We start from the raw sequence: 21,549 nt of genomic DNA, 5'->3' as shown, positions 1-21,549 counted from the left end.
CGTATTGTATGAAATTTTAATGAATTCATAATAACTCCTCCTTTTAAACCTTTGAGTACTCATTAAAATAATCAAATGTGATAAAGAAATATCCACTATTTTATGACTTTTAATTATTGACTTATTAATAATTTTTAACACGTATATTAATGAAACTGATTAAACAATTTGACATTGAATGGCATATATATTTTTGTACAATTTTTCATTCAAGTAAGTGTTCTTAATGTTAATAATATATTTATATTGTGTTTTTAGAATGTATAGAGAAAATAGCACAAAGCGGTAACAAAATATTAGAGTTAGAGCAAGAAGTTGAAAGTTTAAAATCTGATATAGATACAACAAAATTGCAACAAAAAATTATAGATAAAAAGATTACTAATGCAATTAAACAGCAAGAAAAATTAGAAGATGAAGTTAATAATGCCAAAGTAAAAAGAGACAGCTTGTCTGTTGAAATTGTTGATTTACATGAAGGTATTTATTATAAATATATAAACATATTATAAATATAATTTTTTATCAGAAATCTATAGAACATTATTTTTAGAATCAGAACAAAGAAAAGAACAGAAATTATTAACTTGGAAAAGTATTAAACTTGCTTGTCACACATATAAACAGCATTTGGGCTTTCATATAGAATTAATCAATAACAAAGAACAAGAACAAATTAAAGTTTCCTTTTTTATAAATAACACTAATGCAAAGGATAAATACTTTGTACAGTTACTTAATTGTAATAATCAGTGGAGAGGTATGTGTAGTATCCATTTGTAAGTATTCCAAATATATTATTTGAAATGATATGATATGAATGTATGAATAACTATGCCTTCTAGTGGAACAGATTCAACCTACTCTTAAAGCAGAACATTTGAGTAACTTTGAAGGAATTATTGACTTTTCTAAACAATCAGAAGTTTCGGATGTAACTGCACTTCTTTGTAAGCTCAGAGAAACATTTGTTAAGTATTACTAAAAACAAAATAAAATTGAAACCTTATATATATATATATACATAGGCACGGATAAATTTATAACATTGATGCTATTTATTATAAGATTAAAGCCTTTATTAATAAAAATTAATAACTGAATTGTCTTATTACATATGAAAAATTTGCAACACTATACATAGCAAAACTTAACATTGGTATAATTTTATTAAAATATATTCATTATTAGTATAAGTATCTGTGGTATTGTTACATACATATGTTGTGACACGTATCTTAATGTACTATTTGCCTACAGCTCAGATTGGAAACAGTAAACTGCTAATCACAGTGTAGATAAATTATTTAGATACTAAAATTATAAAGAAGTTTCCACTTGATTTCTATTTATATATGGCACTTATATATATGATACATTTGAAATTATCTATTCCATGAGTGGTTAAGTTTATTTAAAATTGTTAATTTTACTAAATTGTAAATATATATTTATTTATCTAGTTATCAACGATCTGTTATAAATATTATCTAATACTCGATCATTTAATTTTTACCTCTTGCCGTCTCTAAAATTCTCTTATTTAAAAAATATTTTATTATTAAATTATTTCGATTTCAAGTCCTAGCTATTGAAGCTAGCAGTCGATATTAACAACTGTTTTCTTGTCGATATGTTAAAAACTCGTTTCTATGCAACAGACAAAATCAAATTATATTTCGTATAAAACCTATTGATCATTTCAAAACAAAAGAGACGAACATATGACATTATGAATAAACCTTTAACGATATTATTGTTTTGTTTATACTGGAAAAAATTCTGAAATTTTCAATTTTTCATGATTTTGTTTTTATTTGAATATACAATTATGCGTTGGACCGTTAAATCGCATCAGAATTAGTGTTCAAACGATTTAGATCGATTGAAATTTGTTGAATTCAATTTTTTCACCACTCGTCCAGAAAATTAAATTTTTCACTATTTAATGTATTTTACATTCAATTTTGATGTTAACATAGCTACTTACGGGATATTTACGCGTCTTACTCGTACATGGAAAGGGCCAATTTATTATGTATGCGTAGAAGCACGTTGATAACAATTCATCCCTATTGGCAAGAGTTAACGAGAGAGTCAATTGATCGCCCACTGCCAATCAGCCCATATCGCGTACACAACGTCAGTTAACAGATTTCACTTACACTATTGACCCGCCCGATCGTTCATTTACTCGGTCATTCAGGAATTTAATTAAAGATCGAAACGTTGACGATGGGAATCGATGCATTACTATGATGTACACTAGCCGTATTCACGTTGTCTGTGTTCGATCGGGTTCGATACGATTAATGCCTAGCAAATCTCTGTTTATTATATTTAATTAAAAATTTCATATTTTTGCTTAACAGAAAATAAATATTCAATTATTATACTGAATGCGTCAACGAAGAATCTACGTATTATCTTACACAATGTAATGGCATACTAGATATTACTCGTATCAACCGATGTTATTAATGAATAATCTAAGGCAATGGGAGCACGAAAAATCATGATACACGATACATCGCATAAGCGTTACGGATAATACTTTGAAGTATGAATGATTAAATGATGATGGTTTCGAGCTCGATTAAAAGGTAATTTAATTAATCGATCCCGAAAGCTTGGTGTGTGTGTGTGTGTGTATATATATATATATATACACACATGTATATAATATATTATATATATATATAAATTATATATATATATAATTATTTCAAGATATTAATACAATAAAAGAAGTAGACGAAAATCCTAAATAATACGACGCAAATTGGAATTTGAAATGGACGCTCGAAGAATCGCCTAACTCTACCGCAAACAAGGTGCATGGTATTAAAGAAGTAACGGAATTAATGACTATTTACAGCGTAATAATGTCACCTATTATAAAACAGAAACTTAAACAAGTTGTTTCTGGACCTCGACTTAGACAAAGGTGATATTCATCAACTCTTTCAGCTTACGCTCGCGTGAGTATATAACATCTTTTTTTTTTCTTTTCTTTTTTGCTTTTCTTGGACACGTTGGAGTTCGTTTTCGAGTCTTCGTGCTCCACTGTTCCACGTAGCTAACACTAAAATGTGGCAAATCGTTCCGTTCTGATAAAAGGAAACATACCTCTCATGATATGTGTTGGAAACTCGCTAAAATAAATATATATCTCTCGTTACGTAATAATTACTACAGCAAATGCAGTACACATCTATCGATTAGACCGACGTCTGATCGTGAACGGTTGTCAGCTGTCGATTATGGGATTAGTCGCGTACGACGTATAAGATGTCTCGTCAGTGTTCGTGATTTCCTTGAATGTGTGTGAGTATGTATGCGTGTATATTTATATATGTGTGTGTGTGTGTGTTATCCTATTATTATTATACAATGCTTTTTTTTATTTGGATGCTTCCAAGAAATACACGCAAGCGGATTAGATTAAACGAACTAAAACGCCCGTGTCGAACTTGAAAGCGAGGCTATACCAAGATTCACACCGCCCGTTTCTTTACACTTCTGTTTTATCACAATGATCAATAGAACGGGCTTTTCAACGTCACCGTGTCCATCTCACGTATGTCTATCATCGTTTGCATTACATGTGTAAACGGGCGACCACGAATCGAATAAATTCTTCCTCTCGACCGTTTCTTCTTCCTTCTTCTTCTTCGTTTCCGTTCGAACTTTCTTTTGCCCATCGATTGCGTCCTACGATTCTCATTCTACTTCTAATGGACTACTCGAGGGTCGCGGCGAAAGAAACATTTCCTCCGGAAGCAGCCGCGGCGGCGGCCAATAACAGCGTCGGTGGTAACGGCGGAAGCGGCGACGTTTGCTCGGTGGGAGTTGCAACGGTCGTTGGACAATTATTGGCCACACCATAGACTTTCGCGTGATTGACTTCGAAAGCCACGGTCAAGTCTGCTAGTCCAGGATCGCACAACACCGGATTATCTGCAAGCAAAAAAACATCGGAAGATCGCAAAGGGGAAACTCTTCTCTTTTTTATTCTGTGACGTGTATCAAAGGCAGATAAGCAAGAAGTTAGATAGGCGTCTGGCTGGCATGCGTGAGTGAACACACTTTCCAAGCAGTAAAAGTCGTACAACTATGACATCACGATTAGCGATGTGCTCTAAGACACATTGTATGTGGCGAATTACACGTACGATTACATGAAAAATTCTTATAACATAATTCTTAAATAGGTAGATTTGGTAGGTCCACAGTCTTGGAAACGCTGAAAGTCGTTGAAAGGGTGTTGTTCGATATCCTATTTTTTACAACTTTTATATTTTTAATATTTCATATGGGATATCGTAATAAATGAAGATTATGAAAGTTATCGAAACTTTGAAGACATTCGAGACCTATAGGATTTTCAAGAAAATCAAATATCGAATCACATTCGAAGTAATTTGAAAAACATCGAATCTCTCTTAAGTTAACACTATCACGTTCGGTGGCACCAACGTGTTGACAAGTGCAGGCCAAATGTTAGTGTCCGGTGACATCACGTTCGTGTCACGTGCAAGTCGACCCTTTACGTAAAGTTTACGACAGTTTAGTATGCTTTTACCAAAAAATGCCGGTTACTTGTTAAAGTTACTAGTAAATTTACGTGGACGGCAAAGTGTTATGATTTAAATACCCATCGCTGATCATCAGATCAGTTTCTCGAAGTCTACCAAAAAAACTTTTGCAGACGGATTGTTGACTAAGATATAGAAAATGTTTGCTTGCATCTCGATGACCGAGTTCGTATCGGTCGCGAAAGGCTTCGTAAACATATGATCGTGTGTCGCGAATCCGATAATAATGACAGGGGGCAACGGAATTGTCGTTAATCGGAGATTTTCATATGTAGAGGGAATAGTCGTTCAATGAAAGCGTGAACGAAAAGAGAGACCGAGAAATAACGAAGCTAACCGAGATAACAGGATTGAACGACGATAACCGTACCATGAAAACCCACATATATTTAACAATAACAACAGCTAACAATCCGTCTTCGGTATACAATAAATAATACGAGATGGCGCCACGACGGAGGTTATCACGTGAAATGTAACTTATAACAAAATAATGTACAGCTCTGAAGCCGAACGGAGCCACGCTATTATCAAGTAATAATTTATTTTCTGCCGCCACCGGCCATTCTCATGACCCGTTCCCTCTTTCTGTCTCGTTTCATCTTCCATAACGCTTGGCCTCGCGACACTTAACGATGTATTTATTAATTACGCACTGGCGCCCATTCAACGCGTCTGCGTTCCACAAAGACGTTATCCTTTTGCGAGGGTGGAAAGCAAAATCGAATGACCGTTCGTATCGTACGATCGGATGACTCGTCGTTGCACGAACCAGACGATTACGCGTATTTGCGCATAACGGTTATTAATAAGAAATTCATGTTATATTACATTATATTGTTTCTTTTTTTTGGTTTCGAGCTTTTAACTAGATCACGAGCGTTTATACGAATTTGCTTATATTTTTGAGATAGCTAAATCGGGATTCGTCTCATCCTCAAGGAGATGTTATAAAATTCAACTATATACGAAGACAACCGAAGAAACGAAAGAAGGAATTGTTTCATCTGTTAAATATTATAACGAATACTCTACTTTAGATATCTTTTGCATATTTTATGTGCATTCTGTGAATTCCTACATCTCCAACTTTTCCACGAATACATAAAAATCTGCAGTCTAGTTATAAGTTATAACATAGTATTACATCTTGTTATAACATTTACCGGATACTGTATCTTAAGTATATTATTTGCACTCTATATGTTTTCATGCAATAAAATTTTCCATAAGTGCATAAACATCCATAATCTTCTCATGATATGTCTATAATTTTTCGAATTTTACAGATTATACCATCTTTGTTGATCTGTCGGCGGAATTATGTATTTTGTATCTTTGCCTCAGAGATTAAAATAGAATGAAAATCTTCAACTTTGTTCAATGAGATCTTCATTTTAATCGGAACTAGAAATATTTTATTAGACATATTTCGCGAAGAATGATCATTAACAGATACATCATTCTTTTCATCAAAGTTCATATCCCTAAATGGTGCGTTTGTAAAATCAAAAATACCTGTGTTTATCCATTTTGCTCTTTGCGCAATCTAGAAAATTCTGGTCTTTTATCTACTGTTGTTCGCGCTTCATTAAAGAAACGGCGCACTGATCTTTCATTAAATGAAGTTTCGCCTTTAACCTTATCATCGATTGGAAATATTAGATTAAGTAGGAAATAGTTCGCGTGGTTTTGTGTTACAAATAAATTCTGATCGAAGTCATAATATTTCGCAAAGAAGAAAAAAAGTATGACAATTGCGGTGTCATTACAATCCCCATGTAATCGGAATACATTAGTTTAAGGCTTAAACTCAAATATTCATTGATAATTACAATTTTCTCTTAAGTTGTCCAAACTGTTGATGCAAATATTTTTTACAGGCAAGGACAATATACTTTCTTTACTCGTCAGAAAAGCTCTTCCGCATTCTCCTTACAGTTAAAATTTCCTTGTGACTATTACTCGTTTTTATCTGTGATAAATTATTTTGTAAATAAGTATTGGTTACAAATAAATCGTATTGTTAATCGAAACTATTAAATGCCAAATTAGATGCAACTAAAACTCTTTTATATTAACTGGATGTGTAAGATTATAGAATTTTCAAGAAAAATTCACACTACTTGAATTTTTTTCTATTAATCTGTACAAATATTTTTGTACCTATTTAGTAATTTGTTTGAATTAAGCATATCGAGGCAATAGATCGATGAAATTAGTGCAAATTTGCTCAAGCTTGAACGATGGCATAATATTCGATAACACTGATAACGGATACGTTTAATCTTACCTTGAAGATATATGCGAAGCACGTCAGGCACACCGTGAACGGTGCAACGTGTGTTCGCCACGAGTTCCGGCATCAGAGTACGTATCCGATTCGCGCTCACATCTGCCCAGCAGAGAACAGGAAATCCACGGAAGTCTCTCTCGGACAATGTTACCAGACGATTGTGCGATGCGTTTAATTCCTCCAGGGAAGGAAGCCACGTCTATAAAAAAATCATCATCGAAAGATATTGTGATGAACAAAGATTTTTCCCGAGGTATTATTACAAGATATGTTTAATTTGTTTGCAATACATATATAAAAAATTGAAGATATAAATAAATTATTTTTGTGCAGAGATTGTTTGATCGAAAGAGAAAAATCATGTTCTAAATAACATCCTTATAAAATAAAAATAAAATAAAATAAAATATAAATAATCTTTATAAACGAACATTGAAAAGAAAGAATATTATACTTTTTTCATTATAACATGACAATATTGATGGAAGTGATTTTAGTGTTCGTTGTAAAAGGAAAAATGATATCGGAACTAGAGATATTTTATATCTTTAATAATAACCTTTTGAAGGTTTCTAATAAATATAGATTCAAAAATATTTGGGAAGATTTTTTTAAATAGAATTTGATATTTTTTTAATTATAATGTGATATTATTGATGGAGGTGATTTCCATAGCTTTTAATTAAAGATCATTCGCGAGTTTTATTTTACCATAAATTTTATGGAAAATACTTTCTTACGTCTTTAATGGCTCGATATTCTCGTATCTAAACGAATCAGATAGACGTAAAATCTTCACGGTAGAATGATCATTCGATTAAACACGACATACGTTTGAATAAATTTCACGCATATTATACCTCTGACGTATCTTCGAGTGTAGTAAGCTCGTTGTGAGAGAGATCGAGGACTTTGAGACCATCGAGGCCTCGTAGATCACGCTGTCCAATCGTCGGTCCTAAAGCGTTGTAACTGAGATTCAGCTTCTGTAATTCCTTCATTCCAAGGAATAACGAGCCGTCCAAGCTTCGAAGCTCGTTGTGCTGCAGTTGCATATCTTGAATATTTCCGCCCGCCGTTTCTTCCCCTTCCTCTTCTACTAAATTCTGTAAATATAAGAGGAACGAACTTCTTCTACTAAGTTCTGTAAATATAAGAGAAACGATCTTCTTCTACTAAATTCTGTAAATATAAGAGGAACAAACTTCTCTTACATATTCAAATGATCGAATACTTTGAAATACGACTTTAAAAATACTCATTTGAATTTAAAAATATGTATTATTTGCGATGTAATCTTATATAAGAGTACCTTTTTTTATTCATTTGAGCATGACGTATTTGCATACATGATCAATGAGAACTATCAATGTAGTTATCGAATGTACACTTGAACAAATTAAAATATTTATGTAAAATCATAATTTCCTTGGAAGAAATAAAATATTTAACTAGCGATATAACGTGTAAACATCTTCATAAGCAAAAAATTAATTCTATAATATAAACAATTTTTCATCTTAATGTAGAATATCAAAAATCGTTGAATGTTCCTCTATATAAAAATGTACATATACTTTAGGTTTTGCAATAGTTCATTGCGTATGTGGTAGAAGTAAATTAGTCCGGATATTAGGTGCGTACCTCTGACGGCGTTCTTCCTCTGTGGAGTCGCGCGATTCTGTTGTTCGAGAGATCGAGCAATCGTAGCTCGCGCAGGCCACGAAGTGACGCGAATGAGAACTCGCGAAGCTCGTTGTGCGTCAAGTTTAAACACTTGAGAGACCTGAGAGGGTAAAGGACACTGTTGCCCCCGTTTCCGTCGCCATTACCATTACCCGCGCTACCCAACGATTTTAAGGAATTGTGTCCGAGCTCTAGATCTTCTAACATCTCTGCTTCTAGGAAATCTTCTTCCGTTAACTAAGAACAAAGGTTTTGATGATATTTCATATTATCTGTCTATTAAAAGTATCGTTAATTACAACATTCTCTTTGTTGGATATAATATTAATTATTTCACTGTATCAGTTTAATAGACGAAACAGGTTTCTTCTAAAATAACATGGTCGGCTTTAATTCGTGAAATAACAAGTAACAGCTAAGAGTGAAACCTTTGCGGACGATTCAAGAAGTCGATCAAATCGTCCAATTACGACTAAGACCATCGCATGCTAACCGTCCATCGTAATAAAAATTTAATCCGCGAAACGGAAGCGTACGACATAATAATCACATTAGGATGTAGTAATCGACTTAATGTACGGAACATTGAACGAACGCCTCCACGCGTTATCATACATCGTGATCATGCACTTGCACTTCATACGAGTATCTGAATGTTGTACAGGCCACCGTTACGTAGATATCAGCACATCATATTTGCAGATGATGTTTAATAAAGTATTTTGAATCGTTTCAATAAACCGAAATAAAACTAACTATTACACGATGTTCTAGGTCGGATCAAAACGTGCATTCTTTACATTTTTAGAAGGGAGGACAATCTAAAGTATTGGTAATCTTGTATATTTAATAATTCTCTTCTATCGAGTAAGAAAGTTAGTTATTTGTTATTTGTTATATTCGATCATCGATTACCTCTTGCAGATCGTTGTACGAAAGTTCGAGAAACTTCAATCTACGAGCCTTTTGCAGCGTGCCATCGAGACTGCGAATCTTATTGTGCTGAAGATACAGACTTTCTAAACGATGTAAGTAGCGAAATTCTGCTGGCAAGTGAGTTAATTTATTGTCCACGGCGTAGAGCATCTTCAGGTTATGGCCAGAAGACGGTAGCTCGCCATCTAAAGACGTGAGCTCGTTGGCGTTAATTAGCAACCACTCCAACTGATTCAAATCTCTGAAACAAGATTAAGTCATGTGGATGGCGACGATGCTCTCGTTCCGATAAAATCCAAAAAGAACAAATCTTTGCTTGTTTCATCGAATGAACGAACCAAAAATTTCTTCGTTTTTCTTCTATACTTCTGTTTCCTCTTTTATTTTCTCTTTCTTTTTTATGGACCCAATTTAAATTTCACAAAAGAGAAAAGAAAAGGAAAGAAACGGTTCTCGAACACGTGACTAGATCGCAAGCTTAATTGTTCTCTCCTTTGCATATAATCTGCGTGCACGTTTGCTTAATCATTCGGCCGAGTCCGAGGAGCTGCTCGTTGCATCAACGATGAATAGAGCCAATTAAGTAAGAGCCACTGTTGGAATGGTAAACAGGATGTCCGATACGTTCTAGGAGGTTCGTGAATGGACGTATATTTTCGGTAATCAAGAAAGTGTCTTACCGTAACGTTCGATTCAGGCTTTGTAACTGATTGCGGCCAACGTGTAGGTGCTTCACTAATGGTGGCAACGAGCCTGGCACCATTTCTGAAATCGCATTTCCGGCCAACAGGAGATGCTGTAATGTCGGGTTGTACTGAAAATGATAAGGTAAAATGTGCATTTTAAGAATACATGTGTTAAAACAATAGAAATTATGTAGGTTTAAGCTATATTTACATGTGCATTATCTTATATAAAATAAATTCATCGTTTAGTTTAGATAAAAAAAAAAAGAAAAAAAGAAACAAGAAAATAAAAGAGAAAGAAAAATGTAAAAGGAAGAAGGAAATAGAAATGAAACGGCGATTTAAAGAGATTGTATTCAGCAGCGTCGACAAACGTGATTAAATACGAGAACGCGCAACGTTTAATCAAGAGTGACGGCTACACGATAAGTATTCGCGGATTACATACTGAAGCAACATTGTTAAACAGCAAGAATTTTTTGAATCATGCTAGACGTTCATGTTCCAATGAGAATCCGAGATGTTTGCGATCCGCGTTTACTGAAACCAATTGATCCGAATCAACAGCTGTTTACAACAGTCACGCGATAAACATTTTTCTCCGATAATTCATCACATAGACGGTATTGTTACATCAAACTTGCCCGTTTTTCCCTTGTTTACATATATACGATATAATATTACAATATTTAATTTACTAGAAAGCGTATGAGTAAGCGTCGTTTCAAACGTATTTTATTTCTAGTTACTTCGGAATAGACACTTGCAATTAGTACATATTAATTCGTTTCTTAACCATGCAATTAAAACTTTACGATACGAGCGTTAACCCTGCTGTGATCTTCGAACTTAAGATTCGATCGAAAATGAATCAAAGAGCGCCGGAGGGTTAATCTCTCGTAGAGTTAGTTAATCTACTATTTAAATATACATAACTGATTCTGTTTTATCAACGAGTATCTCGTCTAAGCAACTGAAACTGTCTCTTTGACATGGGATATTTGCAATTATCGACCTATTTCATAAAATCGCGAAATAGAGTGAGATTGAAAAAAAGTACGTGTACAAGATTTTTGCATATTTCTATCGTTCTTTAACTCGCAAATCGTGTGATAAGTAACACGAGGCAGTGGTAAAAAAAAAAAAAGAAAAATATATATTCCCATAAGTAGCACGAATCGTTTGAGGAACGATTGGCGGACAATTCTCTGCACGTGGCCGGTCACGTGCGCGACAAGCGCCAGGGGAACCCCACCAAGCTCTCTACTAGCTGTCTTCCTCTCTTCGAGATGAATTGTTCGTTCATACGTCGCGCCGGCTACAAATACATCGTGAAGTCACGCGTAATATGCAAAACGTGCTTAGAATATATTGTCCTTACGGTGTGTTGATTTAATAGACATGATTGATATAGCAGTAAAAAGAAAAAGAAAACAAAGTAGTATAGAAAAATAAGCGAACGAAACTGTAAAATAGATGTTTAATTGGACGCTTTACGTATAACTTCACGTAAATAATCCACGCGCCAGTCTCAAACGATTTCCACATAATTTATTTATTCGTTTCATTGAATCACATTAGAGTACTATGTAACAGTATACGTAAAAGTTTCATTGTAAACAGGAATCGTAAGAGATGAATATGCAAAACATTGGATACTATTCGTTGCAAATAAGATCAGATTTATCCAGTTCGATAAATGAAATATCTGAACAGAATTCGGTGTTAACACGGTCAACAGAGGTTACATCGAATCTTGTAAACTGTTCGTCATTTAATGATGCGCTTATGTTCTTCCTGTTTATAAACTGCTTCATACAATCGATGCTAAATACCATTGCTGATGAACCCGTTTTCTTTTTTTCGTTTACTTTTTCTTATGCACGTGTCAGTATATTTGCATAAAACACTGGGAAAATAAGAGATGCATATAAACGAAGCTTCGTGTTTACGCACTACGATCGATATGTTAGGGGATCGTATCCACGTGTTTAGTATTCTCGCGTAAATCGTTAGAAGACACTTTGCGATAAATGATTCAAACTTCTCGCGCATTCGTGAGTTGCACAAGAAATACAAGCTTCGATTCCTGAACACGTGTCTCGACATAGTATGTACATATTCACTCGCGAGGAAGAAAACTAATAAATGATGCAAACAGATTCTTATGTGTACGCATGCATACCTTAAAGTCATCCGAGTCTATACGGCTTATCCGATTTCTGCTGAGATCTAGGGTCCTCAGCAATGAGAGATGCGACAGAATATGTCTCGGTATAGATGGTACTTCGTTATCCGCGAGACTAAGATATTGCGTTCTTCCCAACCCCGCGAAAACTTCGCCGTCTACGAACCTACAAAATATGAAGTCGCTTTTTAATTCTATTATTCGAGCATAGGTCCATTACAAATTAAGATCTTTACTTTTATAATTAAGATGTCGAAGATATTTCGCGACGATAAGATATACAGATTTTTCGTGAGATGTAAATAAGAAAATTAAACAATTTAAGAAATACACATCACTTTGGAATTAAATCGAGCGAAATGAAAATTCGTCAATTTGCAGATTATTTATTTAAGAAAAAAAAATATTCATTGTTTTCGTTCAATAGTACAAACATTTGCTTGACATGTTTCATATGACATGTCACATATCTAAAGATAATTAAGATCGCTCGGGACGATGTTTGAATATGAAAAAGAGGTGATACATCTTGTTGCCCTCGAGAAATTTGGAATGTCATCTCACGATAGTGCGTTATCTCCGTACGAAGACGACCAAAAACTGAGTAACTTGTGGCCCTTGTAAACACATGGCTAGCAAGCGATACACAATCAATCTTCAATTATCTCGAGTGAAACGAAGTTATCGCTTATTGTCCTAGTCACGGACCAACGAAGTGGGTCTAAATCTTCCCGTGATAGTCGGGTTAAGGGCAGGAAGAATTAACTTACGACTTATATCAAGTACAAAGTATAAAAGTTTTTATAACTGGAACCGTTTCGTCGTTCTTATTTCCACTAATTTCTATTATAAGTGACGTAGAACTGAAACTTACATTTTCCTCGTGTTATACAATTTTTCCACGTTACGTATCATCACTTTCATGAAACTCCGATAAAATAAATTAGAATTAAAATTGTTTGTAATATTAATTTCATTTTTCACTCATATTTCGAAAATATCATTTATATGATAAAAAGAAATACATCAGTTCATTTAAAAACCTATTGTAGGGAAAATTTTGTCAATTAAAGCTAAAGATGGACTGTCTCTCGGTTGCCTCCATTTTATAGAAGTTCCTTTTTCTTCTTTCTCTTTTCTCATGCAACTTGTATAGTCGTGTCTCTAGAGTTGCGCAAATCTTTATCGAAGTAGGCGAGTTTACAAAGAGTGGACCAATGAAATTGTTCAATTGTAAAACATAGGCGAAACACGGTCATTATCGTTTAATTATTCACATAATGTTGGCTCACAGCATTTCGTTATTTAATTATTCCGAGACGATAAGCGGAGGGCTTCTTGTTGATAACTCGTTCGAAAAGGTCGGGCACGATTAAGATTTCATTCTCGTGCCCGTAGCTCTGCCTCTTTTTCTATCTTTCGCGGGTAACGACGACGCATTCTCGATGATTGTTCGTCCGTCAAGGACTTTTCGTTTTCTCTCATCTGGCAAGTATCACCGTGTATCAGGATAATCAAGGAAGACCAGTGTCCGTCCTTTGTGCCCGTTCGAGAAAACAAAACGACGACATTTATCTAGAAACGAGGAAATTCTCGCGATTCTTGATACGTTTATACTTAATCGGTAAATTTGTAATTAACGATCGATCAAGCTTCATCTACCATATTAACGCATGAATTCATATCTTTTTTTTCCCCGATAAAGCAATTATTTTTTCAAGGATCTTCAACAAAGGCTCGAATGTTACCTTCGCCTTTTATAGTCGTTTTATTATTTCGTCGTTTTGTCGATCGTAATAAAAGTTGTTGCATTCGTTCCGCACAATGTAGCACTTTCTAGATGTTCAAAATTTTGTCTTTCGTTCCACTATCGTCGTATTATTTAATATTCTATCTGAGCAGCCGTGTAAAAATATATAAAAGCAACTAATATCTTCCGAAGATAAACGAGGACAAAGATTATAGTAATTACTCCAGATACATTCCAGCAATGTACACGTACATTAGAATCAATGTATTATAAATTGAAGGACACTGCTGTTACTCTACACGTTTATCTGGAAACGCATCATTTTCCACAACACACTTTGTATCCGTTTCTTTAAACGGCTCAAAAAGGTTTTTGCCATCGAACATTACGGTATAATTGTCAGTTTGAAAAATAATTTTATCAATTAGAATTTCTTCTTTGTTACGTATAAATGTCTTTACTCAATACTTGCAACATCAGACGATGACCTTTTGCCAAGATATTGTTATTCGTATCGACAATGTATACGATGTATTCACACGCATGCTTTTCTACAAGTTCTGAATGACAATCATTTGCGTACAAATACTTGTCATAAATTTCTTTTCGTCTTTTCTATTACACATGCTGCTCCAAATTTCTTCTTCTACAGTCTGTTTGTATTTCATATCTTACGAAAGTTCTGACAACATTTCGTCAGTGATTGAGGAACTTTATGGTCAGACAAGCGAAGTATAGTCAGACAACGCATAGTTAAACATGAATGCGTAAAGCCTGCATTATAATAACGATTCGAATCTTCTTATTAATTAATTTCGTTAAATAAAGTTTTCTTCTCAAAAATCAGTAATAATTAAATATTATAATACTTTGAATGTATGTCATTCTGTCAGCTAGAACCTCCACTGTGAATTTTTAGAAAAATCGATTTTTCACGGAAGAAATAAATTGGGCAGATAAATAAATTGGTTTAAATAATGTCCAGAAGAAATAGTGGAAAAATTCAGAAACTCGATCGTAGCTCGATCACTGTACCCGCGTAGTTAGAGTAAACGTGGCTGATATCACTTATCCACAAGTCATTATCGTCGTCACACGATTTTCTTCATCAACATTTTGGTGAAAGCCCGTGGAATTTTCATGAGATGTGGGAGGAAAATTTCTTGAAACCGGAAACTCGATACCGAGTTCATTCTTATCACAAACATCGGTACTTTGTTTCAAACTGAGCAAACCAAGCTATGCTTGCTTCTGAAAGGAAAATCCCTAAAGTCCTGCACGGATAAAAGAAACACAAACGCGCGATTCCTGACCTAACTAATAGACCAAGAAAAGATAATCGAATAATTATGAATAATTAAAAAGAGACACATTACACGCACGATATTTATATACACATCAAGATAACGATTTCTTTGCAAAGAAAGAAGAAATTAAACTAAACATCTACGATATTAAACAATCCCGATTTTATGCACGTAAACTTACACACTCACCCTAGACGATCGTGATTCAGCTCGAGCTTCGTAATGGACATCCGCAGCTCTTTGAAATCGTGCCGCGATATATCCCTGAGATTTGAATGAGAAACACGCAAAGTAATCTGTTGCTCGGTGGTGAATTTGCCCCTTAATGCCCCTGCCACTTGTTCGAAAGAGTCCATCCGTTCGCATACGACCTCGATCCGTTCCCCGTGTCCATGGTGACCGGCATTGTTACCGGTCGTAGCAGCAGCCGCGGCGGCTACAGCAGCGACAGCAGCCTGCGCCGGGTTGATAACGGTGCTGGAGAACGCTTCCTGTCGGCAGGTGCATGGGCTTATCTCGCGGCGAACAGCGCAATGAAGGCTCGAGCTAGCCGCCAACCCTAAAAGCGTGTAAAGCAGCCCCGACATGGTTGTTTGAACGTTAAAACGCTTCCGTGCTGATCACCATCCAAACGGGCCAGTAGAAAGGTCCGTGCTCGTCGACAGAGGTGATCTTCCCCGGTCCGGACGGACCATGCGTATCCCCTGGATATCAATCACCTTCCACTGCTTCTCGGTTCACTGTTCCCTCTCTGTCTTTGTCACTACTCTCTATGTCTGACACTTGCACCGATTTCTATTACTATCGAATAATAGAATACGCGAATCACAGGACACAAGTAATTTTACAATCACTTGGTGATAAAAGGATTATCCACTTGAAGTAGAAGCAAAGAGTACGTTTGTGAGAGGATTAAAAAGTTGTTTCGACCATAAGCCTCGATTCGGTGGTGATACGAATTTAAATGGAATTAAAAAAAAAACATGGATAACTTATCTAGAATAGCAAGTGAGAAAGAACGTACGAAGCAGATCTCATCGAGTTCCGAATGATAACGTTTAAGGGTTGAAAGTTTATCTTTCCGATAGGTGTTATTGAGTGGCTCGCGAACGACACTCGGTCACTCTGTTCGCCGACACTAACTCTAGACTGACACTGGCCGGATACGACTGACAGCTACGTATTATCTACACTGTTCCGATCCACACCCCGACGGGGTATATATATTCACTGCTGAAACGCGGGTGAAAGCTGACTGCTGTGTATCTATCTCCGTTTTTTCTCTCTTTCTTTTTCTCGTTCGTGCCGGACACGAAGGAGGCTTATCGTCGCCAATGGGCCCTCCTCTTGGCGCCACGAACGCGGCAACGGCATTAAGCCGCGGCGCGCCGCGCGAGACTTACTTATAGTCACAACGTCGTGCCGTGGCGCGGCGCGGCGCCGCGCCTCCGGGAGGGACTCCGACTCCTCTCAGGACTCGTACATTATGTGTGTACACCGACTCGAGTCTCTCCTCTTTTGCCCCTTCTCTCGCTTTCCATCCGTTCCTATCTTTTTATCGGCAATCGTCAATCTATTTGTCGCTTGTGTGTGTTCGCACGGATCAGCAACCGGAAGTTCCGCACGTGAAACAACCATGCGTGCTCCCTTAATTTCGTCGTGCGGTTTCTATCGAGCACGAGTCTCGAGGGTACACAAGATCCTCGCAATAAGTCTTCTCGTTCGTGATACATCTTTAACGATTCTAATAATCGGGTGCTTCGTATAACCTGCTCTATGATTCACGAGTATCTCGATATCGTTCTCTTCTCTGGACGATTCACTGAAAGTAATTCGTCGATATAACAGCAAAGCCTCTCGAAAGTGTCACGGCAAAGCGGAAATCAGGGAGAAAAATTGGTGCGGCACGCGATCAAGATTTTCTTCGACAATGGCACCAGCGTGACTAGCGTGAACGTTTTCACGCGAGAAGGCAAGAAGTGCCGCCAATCTCTCGATGCTTGCGCACTGCATATGCGAAGGCGGTGTTTGCATCGATAAGGATAGCATTGCTCAACTTTTGACCTTTGCTTAGCCGTCCGCAGGCTGAAAGAAAATACCAGATAATTCGCTCGTAGATCCCTCTCTTTCTTTTATTCTTACTCTCCTTGTCTTCTGCTTGTTTATCTCTTTTCCTCTCTCTCTTTTCCTTGTCATCTTTCTTCCTCTGTTGTAGCAGCTAGTAGACGACACGTACGACCGACACTCGGACTTCATAAACGGTTGATACCTTGAAAGCAAAGTCACATCATACTGTATCTTGATGATTATTTAACAATCGAGTCAAATATATGGTACATGTTAAACGATGTAAACGTGCTATCGCAACACGAATTTTATACATATATTCGAGTTTCCTTTTGCATTTCTTTTGGTCCATGACCGGACCGACCGTTCTCTCATCCATGCAGACGCTCGGACACATTTTTAATCCCGGCTACTGCCTCGCGCGCGATAACATTAATTCCAGGTGCTTATTACGTTCTGTGTGCCTATGCAAATTTATACATACCGTAACGCGTACTTATTAAAATTACATGTAAGCGAGGGGGGTTAATTGCGACGCATTATGTGCGAGTTATGCCACTCCTCTCTTATTATTGCATATCTTCGTTTTTTTATTTTCTCACTTTCTTCTTTTACCTGTGATACTGTCAACGCGGTAAGATCGCACCCTTTCCTTCGAATCACGCTTTGGAGATCGTGGCTAAGCGCCATAGGTATCTCAGGAGAGAGGGAGAATGGATTTTGAGGTAGGTGAACTGCCAAGAACGCTCTTGGAATGTTGGTTCGATGAAACTTGTAGATCTTCACCGTTCTTTTTCTTTATGCTTCTTCTCATTCTTATTATTACCGTGCTATTGTCGCGTTGAAGCTTGATATATGAAAATCGTGGGACGACATAGCTGAAATCTTCGTGCTACTCATTTTAGTTGTCGCAACGTATTTCCAGGTAGATGAATTAATAAGAATGTTCTTGGAACGTTGATTCGGTGAAACTTACATTTTTTTATTATCATCCTATACGTATACTGCCTCTGCGCGTCAAACGTTCACGAACAAACCATCAAAAAACGCATCTAGAATACACATTTAATAAAGTCAGTGATACTCGTCATTTTTTACCATTGTTAACATTGTTGTATCTCTTATCGTGTTTGGTGACAAGGTAGACTTCGAGCTGATCAAAAACCATTAAAAAGCTTCGCCTGATTCTTCTTATAGATTCTTCTTATCGTTCGCGTTGTCACGATGAATTTCGAAGTGGTTAGGAACGTTGCTGGAATGTTAATCCGTTGAAATTCTCCATCCTCTCTTCGTCGTTTTCGTCATTCTCCGTTATCGTTTTCACTGTCAAGCTACAGATCTTTGTAAACGTAGACACGGCAAGAAATCGATACGGCTAACAATATATATATCAACTTGGTACACGCCTCTCACCTTTTACACGATGTTTAACGCGGTCCACGGTCCTGCCACTGGTTCCCTGCAATAGCATCTCAGGTACAATAGCCGTCACTAATTCGTGCGATAACGTTCGATTCTTTTATCGTCTCTCGAAGCTCCTTATCCGCTGCGCTATAAAATTACGCAATACTTTAATTGATGTTTTAATTTGTCATCAACTTATTCATTTTTATGCCATTAAATCAACAATTTTTACTAAACGGGAAAAATTCCTCAATTCGTGATTCACTTCGCTTATTGATTAGTAATTAATATTGATTACAAGCGATCTTTCAACGCTCTCTTTCGTTCATTGTAAACTGATACAGATTAATTACCGACCTCGACGGTCGTCTCTCCGTGGATCATTGAAGCGACAGTAAATACAATCTCACGATCCGCGCGGCTCGCGTTTTCACCGACCGGTTTCTATGAATTCCATTGACACGATGCATCATCGCGCTTTTCCTCGATGAGAGAAGAAAGGAACTTCTGGACACGACTCCGTGTCCCCGCTTCGTATCGTTAATGTCCCATGAATATCTGTCGAAGAAGCTTTTTTAAATGGAACTCGCCTTGACCACAAAGATAAACGAGAAAATACTTGAAGAAGTGGAAGAAGTTGCGCATAAAATATACAACGAATAAGCGAGGCAGTTGGCGTTTTATTGTTTAATATACTCTACCGTAACTCCGTCTTCGGAGTCGATCAACGTGCGTCATCGGGTTTCAAGGATGAAACGATATCACGATTGATAATCACCCGAGACAATAAGTTTCGATAGCTGGACACGGATGTAGTCTCCTCTGGAGAACCACTTTGTTCCGAAACACGATTGGCGACCGATGTACACCAGTAGAAACCGGTCATCTTACCACGTACCGGTGGCGTGCAAACGGGACGAGGACAAATCGGTGTCCCGCCTCTCTACGGATGGCAAATTTGGGATCCGTGACCGCTCTTAATATCGCGAAGGGTTCCCGGGACGGGGTAGAGGGTTGGTGAGGAGGAGGTGGAGATGATGGAGGTAGGGGAAGGCGAGGGAGAACAAGGCACGAGCTGCGGAGGGACTTAACTCGATGTGTTAGTTAACGAATGCGAGAATGCGGCCTGGCGCCAACACACACAGTACACACGGTTCAACGTGTCACGCACTGCTCGCTACCGGCCTCGGTATTGGTTTATCTCTCGTACCAGCTTCCCTGGATCTCTCCCTGTTGCATAGCTTCAAGACACGCACGCGAACTCCTCGTTTTCTTGTCGTGAAAGAGGAACGACTGGAAGGAAGAAAGAGGATGAGAAAGAAGGCAGTAGCCAGTAGCAGTTTAGAGGATATAAAAGCATTAAGGTAGCGCGAGATAGTCAATGCTAAGTTGGTATTTTGAATTCTTTGTAGGATTCGTTTCAAACCAGTATCTATGTGGAGCATGCCAGTTCTATCTGCGTATACGTGTCCAGATACGTGCATAGATGATGATACGTGTGCATGTGTGCATGTATATACTCTTGACTTGATGAATCGCCGTAACTATTAATCAAACAGATATGTACTCTAATATCGCTCGTGTCGAGTGCTAGCGAAATCGGTACATATCGAACAGCAACAACATGATTTGAATGACAATCTTGGTACTTGATGAGTTTCAAGTATTAGTCCTAAAGATCAGTTCGTTTTATTTCGATTTTATATATCATAAGAACTCCTGTTTCGTTGACAATACCCTCTTTTTCTGTATTCTTCGTTTCCTTCCTGTATTTCCTCTCACTTGGACAATGTTCCTTTTCGTTTCTTCGTCGCCTCTCGTTTCATTCTATCATTATTATTAGCAGTAAAGGAAACGGAGCCGGGTTAAGTTATGCTAAGAACGGCGAAGCTCACACTAGTAAAGCAAGTTAAGTATGTACTAACGGGCAAGACCGCGAGGCATGTTAAATCGAGATAGCTACATCATTACGAAGCTGCAACTTTGGCTGGCGCCTGTTTATTTCTTGTTCCATAGGGCCAACATATAACCCTTACTTTTTCTGTCACTGCATTGATGCAGCGGTCTTCATTCTCGATCCAAGAAATGCGTTAACCAAATACATTAAGCTCATATTGCTATAATTAAATGCACTACCTACATAATCAGGTGACACGAACCATACGGTATTATTTAGAAATATTCCATCAACACATTCGCCGCCGCTAATTTTATGGAAATGACAAAATAGAAAATCGCAAGTTTCTGCGATTAAGACAAACAAGTATAAGAAATTTTCCTCTCTATAGAATCACCGATGATTGGTCAATCTAAGCATATTTTAGTCATAAAAGGTATAATATTAAAACCATTTGTGCGTTAATCCCTGGTAGCCAAATCTTACCATAATCACATATAGATCACAAAAGCGTCGGATCGAAGATATCAAGTTTACCAAATTGAGGATTGAAAATTACGATAGTTCGTGTAAATATTCGATTTTTGAGGAATGTTGAGAGCCTCTGGCTATGTGTGTTTATGATGGGATTTAAAGGAGCATCTCTCTTTCCTTCCTCCAACACGGGAACGGGTGAATCTCTTGGTTTTTCACTTCTATTAGTCTTATTGTGCCTTTTTCTGCTCGGACGTTGG

At 36.9% G+C, this 21,549-nt stretch overlaps 1 protein-coding gene across 1 annotated transcript; it reads right to left on the bottom strand.

Moving 5' to 3' along the window:
* Positions 1 to 1,055: 1,055 nt before the first annotated feature.
* Positions 1,056 to 16,844, bottom strand: ltl (leucine-rich repeat-containing larval translucida). Its single transcript, XM_033350173.2, has 8 exons — positions 15,637 to 16,844; positions 12,388 to 12,556; positions 10,197 to 10,330; positions 9,496 to 9,757; positions 8,539 to 8,817; positions 7,755 to 8,000; positions 6,892 to 7,093; positions 1,056 to 3,960 (listed from the first exon to the last, which is right to left on the bottom strand). Exons 1-8 carry the CDS (start codon positions 16,032 to 16,034, stop codon positions 3,743 to 3,745), a joined length of 1,908 nt encoding a protein of 635 aa, XP_033206064.1. The 5' UTR covers positions 16,035 to 16,844; the 3' UTR covers positions 1,056 to 3,742.
* Positions 16,845 to 21,549: the final 4,705 nt, after the last annotated feature.

This window comes from Bombus vancouverensis, chromosome 2 (assembly GCF_051014615.1).
Source record: "Bombus vancouverensis nearcticus chromosome 2, iyBomVanc1_principal, whole genome shotgun sequence".
Lineage (NCBI taxonomy): Eukaryota > Metazoa > Arthropoda > Insecta > Hymenoptera > Apidae > Bombus > Bombus vancouverensis.
The sequence above is the reverse complement of the archived record's forward strand: the minus strand, read 5'-3'. Positions and strand labels throughout refer to the sequence as shown.

Bases quoted from the DNA above. Each gene is read 5' to 3' on its own strand.
- ltl (XM_033350173.2), bottom strand. From the start codon at position 16,034: ATGTCGGGGCTGCTTTACACGCTTTTAGGGTTGGCGGCTAGCTCGAGC. The intron at 12,557-15,636 runs GTGAGTGTGTAA...CATATTTTGTAG, and splicing joins CTGAATCACGATCGTCTAGG to GTTCGTAGACGGCGAAGTTT. The intron at 9,758-10,196 runs GTAAGACACTTT...ATCTTGTTTCAG, and splicing joins AGCCTGAATCGAACGTTACG to AGATTTGAATCAGTTGGAGT.